At 48.6% G+C, this 9,238-nt stretch overlaps 1 protein-coding gene across 1 annotated transcript in view; it reads right to left on the bottom strand.

Moving 5' to 3' along the window:
* Window positions 1–6,926: 6,926 nt before the first annotated feature.
* The window catches only part of CACNA2D2 (calcium channel, voltage-dependent, alpha 2/delta subunit 2), a 140,882-nt gene continuing 138,570 nt past the window's right edge, over window positions 6,927–9,238 (bottom strand). The window contains exons 36-37 of the mRNA XM_008576767.1: window positions 9,091–9,206; window positions 6,927–8,998 (exon numbers count right to left, since the gene is read on the bottom strand). Of these exons, the coding sequence (XP_008574989.1) occupies window positions 8,858–8,998; window positions 9,091–9,206 (257 nt within the window). The 3' untranslated portion in view covers window positions 6,927–8,857. The remainder of the gene's footprint in view (window positions 8,999–9,090; window positions 9,207–9,238) is intronic.

The raw sequence follows: 9,238 nt of genomic DNA, 5'->3' as shown, positions 1-9,238 counted from the left end.
ATGGGTGCTGCGCCTGCGCGCCCCCAGAGGCGGAAGATGCCCTCTGAGCTCCTGTCTTCCGGTTCCTGGGCATGCTGGGATTATGGATTCTTTGGCCATAGCCCACGGAGGAGCGGAACGGGATTCTGGGTAGTACTACAAGTCCCAGGAGACTGTGCGCCCGGGCCGTTTCTGTTAGTGGTGAGAGGAGGGTGTGCTGGGAGTTGTAGTTCTCAGGACCGTTTCTACCGGTTCTCGGGAGGCGGAAGAGGGTGAATGAGCATCGCTAGCCTGGGGAAGCAGCAGGGCGGGCTTGGGAGGCAGCACAGCCCTAAGCTGCACACTTGGTGAATTCCCCGGGAAGAGTGGCTCTATTTGTGTATGTACATCTGAATGGGTGACTCCTCGTGGGCAGGTGTTGTGGGTGCGGATGTTGAATGATCGGTCCTTTGTGTGTACCAGGGTGTGCGAACTGCACGGTTTGGTGAATAGGGTCTGACCCAGTTTGGCATCCTTGCTGTGCCACTTGGGGCTGTGTGACATTGCCTAAGTTCCTGAACCTTTTTTTTTTTTTTTTTTTTTTTTTTGGTTTAAAAGCTTGCATCCTTCAATAATACTAGAATGCACACTCTTGCACATACGCAGGTTTGCAAACATCCCCGATTATCTTAGAATAAATTGAGGACTGGGGAAAAGGTAACGCCCATTAGCAGCGTGACCTGTGACACTGTGCTGATCTGCATTCCCACTGTTACTGTATGCGAAGGCCGCTTCCTCCATGTCTTTGCTCTCTCTTGGTACCTGAACTTTTTTTTTTTTTTTTTTTTTTTTTTGGTTTAAAAGCTTGCATCCTTCAATAATACTAGAATGCACACTCTTGCACATACGCAGGTTTGCAAACATCCCCGATTATCTTAGAATAAATTGAGGACTGGGGAAAAGGTAACGCCCATTAGCAGCGTGACCTGTGACACTGTGCTGATCTGCATTCCCACTGTTACTGTATGCGAAGGCCGCTTCCTCCATGTCTTTGCTCTCTCTTGGTATTGCCAACGTATTTGTTTTCTATTGCTTCTGTAGTAAACTTAGTGGTTTAGAACCATACAAATTTATCTTACCGTTCTGGAGGCCCAAAGTCCTAAAATCAAGGTGTCAGTTAAGGAGAATCTGTTTACTCGCCTTTTCCAGCTTCCAGAGTTGCCCGCATTCCTTGGCTCCTGTCCCCTTCCTCCACCTTCACAGCCAGCAACACGGCATCTTCAAATTTCTCTCTCTGACCTGCTTTTGATGCCACGCTTCCTTCTCTTACTCTGACCTCCTACCTCCTTCTTATAAGGACTCTTGGGATTAAATTGGGCTCACGCAGATAATCCAGGATTATCTCCCATCTCAAGATTCTTAATTTACTCACATCGGCAAAGTCCCTTGTGCCATGTCAGGTAACATATTCACAAGGACCAGTGATTAGTATATGGACATCTTTTTTTTTTTTTTTTTTTGAGGGAGGAGGCATTATTCTGCCTACTGCAGCCATCCATTTAAATCTTTGCCAGTTAGGTGACAAAATTCTTATCTATTTTTAATTGTGGTCTTTGATTATTAGTGAGCTTGGTAAGGTTGAACATATTTTCATACGATAATTGGTTATGTGTATTTTATCTTTTGTGAACTGCCTCTTTATAGCCTTGGCCTACTGACTTATTTTTTCCTTTGCCATTTTCCAATTAAGCTATTTTCTGTCTTGACTGGTTTGTCTCTTTGCATGTTTGGGTTGTTTAACATTTTCCATGAGTTTTTCTTTACACCTGCATTCTATATTTTCTCTCTGTATTTCAAGTCACATTATGATTTTGTGGTTTTAGCAATTGTTTGGAAAGAGAACAGTGACTCACCGCAGCCCTTTAGTTCTTGGATTTCCTGGAATGTCACGGTCACTGAGGAGGTTGTTTTAGGACGTTGATTCTTTATGAGGTCATGAAACACTTGGCCTTCTACTTAATTCTTCCTCTGCCCTCTTCACCATTTGACATGGCAGTCTTATCATGCTTTGTCTCTTTTTTTTGGGTGGCTGGCTGGTACTGGGATCTGAACCCTGGATCTTGGTGTTCTCAGCACCATGCTCTGAGTGAGGTGACTGGCCCGCCACCTTCCTTTGTCTTGTAGGCAGTTGGGAATTTACAGTTGCAAATCCTTAGCTAACCAATAGGTGTGGGCATCATTTTATTGACTTATTCAACCTGTATCTTTCAGGTAAATCAGACGTGTCATTAGTTCCTTTTATAAAGACAGAAAGGAATCTGCTCGAATCAAAGCACATTAACCTTGGCTTAAGCACATTAATGTTGGCTTAATTCATCTGCCACTAGAAACAAAACCAAGGAGTACTTTCAATGGTGATCCAGATGCAGAGTTTTTGATTAATTAATTAATTTTTATTGAATCATAATTGATTATACCTATTTTTTTTTCGGATCCCTGTACTGGCCAGACACCCCCACCCATCAAAAAAAAAAAAAAAAAGAATGGATTGGTCATTTTTATTTATTTATTTATTATTTATTTTTATGTGGTAAGATAACAGTTTTATTTATTTTATTTTATTTTATTTTTAAATTTTATTTTGTCAATATACAATGTGGTTGATTATTGTGGCCCATTACTGAAACGACACGAAATCAAAGGTTAAGATCCGCTTACCGGTCATCTTTATTTATTTTTATTTATTTATTTTTTTAAAAAAGATGACCGGTAAGGGGATCTTAACCCTTGGCTTGGTGTTGTCAGCACCACTCTCTCCCAAGTAAGCTAACCGGCCATCCCTATGTAGGGATCCAAACCCGCGGGCTTGGTGTTATCAGCACCACACTCTCCCGAGCGAGCCATGGGCCAGCCTGATTATACCTATTTTTGAGGTTCAACGTTAATATATGTTGATCAAATCAATATTATTAGCATATATATTATTACAAAGCATGCTTATTTTTTATGCCCCTTATCCAATCTCTCCCCATCCCCATCTCCGTAACCCCTCTAACCTCTGATAACCCTAGATTTCTTCTCTCCTTCTGAAAGATTAACGGTTGCTCTGTTAATAGATCTAGATGATCTGTCCAGTGCTGAGAGAGGTGTGTTCAGTTCCCCCACTGTTATCATAAAGTAGATGCTTTTTCTATCACTCTGGAATGGGCTTTGTGGAAAGAGACATTCTCTTCTGTTCTTTGGTCTCTCCTGGTGACTCTCCCTGTGTCAGTGCACTTGAGTGGTTGGCGGGCCATCTGCACAGTAGTTGTGGTGTCTAGCTACTTTTGTGGCAGCCATGGCTATTGTGGTGGCTGTGGTGGGCCACCCGTGTGGAAGTGGTGATTTTGGCCTCCTCCTTGCCTGGTTGCAGGAGGATGGGTCAGTCCCCGGCTCCATTTGTTTTTACATTCTAAGATGTTGTGGAGCAGTTGGGTGGGAGGGGGAGAAGAGAAGGGGAAAGGAAATAGGGTGGGAGAAGGAGGAAGGAGGGAGGGCGTGCTTGAGGCCCGTAGCACACCCCTTATCCTGCAGGGGAGACCAGGGGGCTTCCAGTGGTGGTTTGGTCATTGCTGGGTTGAATGCAGATGTCAGGGGTGTGGCTGAAGCCCTCAGTACCCCCCCCCACCGTGGCTTGGGAAACCAGGGGGCTTCCAGTAGTGGTTTGGTGGTCGTCACTGGGCTTGTTGTGGGTGTCAGGGGACATGGCTGAGGCCCCCGGACCTCTCCCTCCCTGGCTTGGAGGCCCAGGGTGCTTCTGGTCTTCTAGGTTTATAGCTGTTCTTTGGTGAAGTGAGACCTTTACTAGTTAATATCAAACTTTGTCTCTGGTCTGTGGGTATTTTGTTTTTTCTTCCAGTTCTGTGTTGGATTATTCACTGTTTCCACCACTTAAACTCTTCACTGGAACTAATCTGTTGTCCTTTGCTTACTTCTAAAATGGGGAAATTCCTGTGGGGACCAGCACCTTGAGACCTGTGGTTGAGCTAAATTGCTGCTTTGCTGCTGATTCTATGGGGAAGGCTTTTTTTTTTTTTTTTTTTTTAAAGATGACCGGTAAGGGGATCTCAACCCTTGGCTTGGTGTTGTCAACACCATGCTCAGCTAGTGAGCCAACCGGCCATCCCTATATAGGATCCGAACTCGTGGCCTTGGTGTTATCAGCACCGCACTCTCCCGAGTGAGCCATGGGCTCAGGTTTTAATTGTTGACCTTGTATGTACTTCTGGGTCTTGTGAGGTCTGGTACACCTGGGTTATGTAGAAACTCTGGCCTGTAGGCCGGCCCGTGGCTCACTCGGTAGAGTGAGGTGCTGATAACACCAAGGCCACGGGTTCGGATCCTATATAGGGATGGCCGGTTGGCTCACTAGCTGAGCATGGTGTTGACAACACCAAGCCAAGGGTTGAGATCCCCTTACCGGTCATCCTTTTAAAAAAAAAAAAAAAAAAAAAAGAAACTCTGGCCTGGGCCTGAGTCTTTTCAGCAAACTGCTCCCCCTGCAGATCTATATTCCTGACCGGTCTACACAGAGTGGGCCTGTGCTGATTGGGGGGCAGATCAGCTGTCAATGCTATGCCCCAGTGTTCCCCCGGGGGACCCATCTCCCCATCACCCACACTCCAAACACTTCCTGTGGGACAAGCTATGCACCAGTCCTTTGCGATGACTCACCGGCCTCTGAGTGGCTCCTTTTTTCAGTTGTTGTGGCTCCTCTCTCCTATGTGGGTCTATGGGAACCCTGTTAATGGTCTTGCTGGCCTGAGGGCCACCAAGGCCCTCTTTTCCCCTGCCACCTCCAAGCACTTCATAGGAAGGGCACAGCTGTGGCTTTTGCCAGCTCTTGCTCCGTGCACTCACCAGCTCCAGCCTTGAAGTAGCTGGGATTTGAAATGGTGGGAGCGATCCTTTCTTCCTCTCATTGTGGCTTCTCCTGCCTTCATGCACTCCGTAGGTCTCTCCTACTCTTCCTCTGAGCTCTAGCGGCCCCAGCTTGGCTGTTGCTGCTTTTTAATAGTTGCAAATTGGTTGATTTGTGGGAGAGAGTGACGCTGGGGACCATCTTGACTGGACCTGAACCTTTTTGAAATTCACTTTCATGGACCGTAAAATGGAGATGATGACAGGATCAAAGGATGTAAGGATCAAAGGAGGTATCAGTGTAGGATGCCAGTTCACCCTGGGTGCTCAGTGAGTGTCTTGTCCATGTTGCCTTTGTTACAAGTGAGGTGGACCTGCCACGCGAACCCAGTGCTCTTTCTCCCAAAGGGACAAGGCTGGGCCTACCTCAATGACTCTCCTCTCCAGCAGGTTTCTGATCACCACTGGAGGAAGAGAGGTCTTCCCACAAGCCTGGGCCAAGCTGAACCCAGGCACCACTTCAGCCACAGTGGTTTCCAGCAAGTTGTGTCCTGTGTAAACTGTTTTTCTGTGCATTAATTTTTTAAAATATGTGTATAATTATATGACAAAGTACTTTTATAAAGTTCATAATCCCTTCTTTTCAGCCACTGACCTCAGTACAACTGGAGACGTGTGCCTAGCCTAGGTTACAAAAGGGTGTTATACCCTTTATCTTTGTTTGGGGTTTGGGTTCCCACTGGATGCCACACCAGGGTAGAGTTAACAGCTTTAGCTAATCAAAATACAGAGCGCTCAGTCAAATTTGAGTTTTGCATAAATAATGAATTATTTTTTAGTGTAAGCATGTCCCAAATTTTTTAGTACTGGTATGCCCCATGCAATATTTGAAACACATTTCCATCCTAAAAAAAATTATTTGTTGTTTGTCTGAAATTCAAAATTGACTGGGTGTTCTGTATTTTATCTGGCAACCCTCCCTACTCCGGGACTTCAGGGCTATTGCAGGCCATGAGAGCTGTCTTGAGGGTTTTGGGTTAGGCATTGATCTGTGGCCAACCCTGCAGAGGAGTAAGGAAGGCCTCCTGCCTTGGCTGAGGTCTGGAATACCCTCTATCTATTTAGCCTCCAAGGACCCCCTCGTGCCAGCCACCTCCTCTCAAACCTTTGCTGATTTTTTAGCCTTCTCACTTGGAGGGAAAGGATTTCTCCTCTTGCTTAGTTGGCTCATCTGCAGTATGAGGATACACTAGTACCCACCACTAAGGCTGTGGTGAGGACTCAGGGGAATGCCAGCCAGGTGAGTGCAGAGTGAGAATCCCCAGCTCTGCATGTTTTGGAGAATGGGCTTTGACAGCACCTGCTGGGATACCCCTGCAGTGGAGGTTATAATTCTCATGAAAAGAACGCAAAGGTCACACCGACTAGGGTTAGCTATTAAGAAGGTTGGGATTAAAATGAACAAGGGTAAAGGACTTGCAGGACAGAGAGACCTGAAAGGATTCGCAAAAGCTGACTTTGCATGAGCTCCAGTTTGAGGAGCAGTAGAGGCAGTGGCCTGGTGCCTCCCCTGGATGAGTCCAGGTTTGTAGGTGAGCCAGATCTCATCCTCCTCCGGACAGCAGGACTAGGCCCCTGAGTGCTGAGGTTCAGGACACTACAAGGGGCCAACCTTATTTCAGTTGGAGGACCTGCCCATCAAGCCTGGGTGGTTGACTTGATGGCTGAACCACCTACCTAACCAGCACCTAAATCAGCATCTCATCTCTGTCTTCTTTCCTCCATGGTCCTGGCTTTGAGACTCTGGGAGGTCTTTTTAATTTTATTTATTTATTTTTTTAAAGACAGCTTTTTTCCTGGAGGTTTTTGGAAGATGGTATGAGACAAAATATGTTAAGGGATTGGCACTAAGTAGGCACTGGAATCATCATGCCCTATGGCCACAGGGGACCTGGATTGCCATGGCCTTTCCTCCAAGCAGAGTGGCCAGTGGGACCCTGAGGTCATGGCCACCTGTCTTCATAACTACCCAGTCCTCACCCTCAGGCCAACACAGTGGATGGGAACAGTTTGAAGTGAAAATATGAACATTATTTAATAACTGATCTTTTGTAATAAACCATTTGAAAATATTTTACAAGGAATCACACACACAATATTTTACAAAGTTTCTTGACTTTTTTGTCGCTGTTGTTTTTCTGACTTGTCTGTACAAAATAGAGCAACAACAAAAAAAAAAAGGGCAGAGAAAAAGAAATGGCCCCCCTAGTCCCCCAGCCCGAGGTGAGGGGACAGCCAGGTCAGGTGGGCAATGAGAAGGATCAGACCCAGCAGGGGGTCGGACAACTACCTGATGGGGATTATTTTGTCTGTTCTTCTGTTTTTAAAACTTAAAATATATATTTATTTTTCTGTATATGTTTGTTTCTTTTTTATTTTTATATTCTCCATTGAGCACCTGACTACACTACAGTTACACACACGCCCCCGCAGGACACAACCAGCATCCAGGCCAGGTGCACATCATGGACGTCCACCATGGCACCAGCAGAAGGCATGGACCATACACACACACTGAGAAAGCAACAAGCAACATTACATTAATTAACGAAGCCATTAATTAATGCATCACCCTCCCCCCTCCTCCCAGTCCATCTGAGCTCCATGGCTCCATCCCCCCCTGCCCTCACTCTCCCACTGGCCCCCCAGGCAGGGATGCCTTTGGGGGAAACGACCAGAATGAATGATGTGAAGAGATGTGCTGGGGCCCAGCCTCTGTGTGTACAGAGAGTGTGTGTGTGCATGTGTATGTGTGTGCAAGTGTGTGTTCAGCAGGGGAGGGGCAGTTTGGCCTCCTGGGGACAGGAGTGTGAGTGTGTATGTGTGTGAGTGAGTGGGAAGGAGATAGGGAGTGGGCACAGGCCTGAGTGTGTAAGGGCCAGATTGGGCGTGAGATGGCCCAGCCAGGAGAGACCAAGTCACCCCTGCTAAGGCAAAGGGCGATGTCTGCTGGGGATTCCTCTGCTGAGGGGTGCAGGCAGTGGCATGTAGTCCCACTGGGGGCCTGATACTAGTGAGAAATGGTTATACTGAGCACCTGGCAGGGTGAGGGGCACTTGGGGGACACTGGTGGCTAGGGGTAGGACAGAGGGGTCTTCACCCCCTGCCCCAGCATTTGGCACTGTTTGACATTCAGCTTTAGAGATGGAGGACCAGCTGGGCTGCAGCTCAGATTAGAGGCAGGTGGTGAGCAGATGAAGTGTGCAGATACCAACCCTCCCACCAACCCCCTGCCCGTGTAAGGCTTTGTGTTTGTGAGCCCCCACCCCATGGTGTGTGTCTGTGTTTGTATGTGTACCCTCTGAAGTATGTCTAATGTGAGTCCAGTTTCTACCCTCAGGGTTCCAGGTGTTTATGGGGTTGTGTCTAAACTGATGCCACTGACTGTCTGACACCTGCAGGGCTTTGGGTGGGGGGAACATGGCCGTAGGCCTGAGGGGCAGGAGTCCATGGGGGACTGCCACAAGACCTCTGTCCTGCCAGGATTTACGCTGGGATGCACAGGCCTCAAATTGCCCATCTCACCTTTCTCCATTATTTTCAGGGAAACCAGGTTTGGGTTTGGGTGGGGCAGAAGGGCCAGGCTACAGAAGTCCAGCTGAGGCAGGGTCCCTCACACAGAGGGAACCTACAGGCAGGGCAGGCAGCGGGGGCCTGGTTTGGCATCAGTACACGTGGCCTCCCTGTCCCAGCCCACTGGGGTAAATCCAGTGGGAAGCTGGGAACACTTGGACAGTTCAGCAGTGAGACGTGGCTTGGATGCCAAAGACCAGTGGTGCTCTCCTTTAGGACTCCCCCACCCAAAGGTGCAGATTCTCGGGGCCTGGCGAGTTCAGGTCCTTCAGTGAGGGAGGGACGAGGCTCTAGGCGGGGAGTGTGGGGCAGGAGTGGGAGGGAGAGGCGAGGAGGCCGGGGTGGAGGTGAGGGTGGAGGGGGGCGCTCAGAGGCGGCGAGAGGCATGTGCATGGACTTGAGGCTGTGGCCGGGGCGGCAGGCCCAGGAGGAGCAGCAGCTGTAGAGAGACCAGGACGCCCAGCGACGGCGGGAAGGAGGCTCCACGGCCACAGTCTGAGGTATCTTCCTGCGGGGAGAGACAAGGAATTGGTCGGCCTGGGCGCACACAGTGTTTCACTAGCTGAGCGGGAGGTCAGGTTCGCCGCTTCCCCTCCTCACCGTTGCGTTGTAGTCGAAGCAGATGTGCGGGCCTCTGCGGTACCGCGGTCTCTGCACCAACTCACACTGCTCCGGGCCGTCCGCTGGGCATGGGTGGGGAGTCAAGGAGGCGGCGGCTGCGGCACGGAGGGGGCGTGCGGGGCAGGAG

This window comes from Galeopterus variegatus, unplaced genomic scaffold, assembly GCF_000696425.1.
Source record: "Galeopterus variegatus unplaced genomic scaffold, G_variegatus-3.0.2 Scaffold1394, whole genome shotgun sequence".
NCBI lineage: Eukaryota > Metazoa > Chordata > Mammalia > Dermoptera > Cynocephalidae > Galeopterus > Galeopterus variegatus.
The sequence above is the reverse complement of the archived record's forward strand: the minus strand, read 5'-3'. Positions and strand labels throughout refer to the sequence as shown.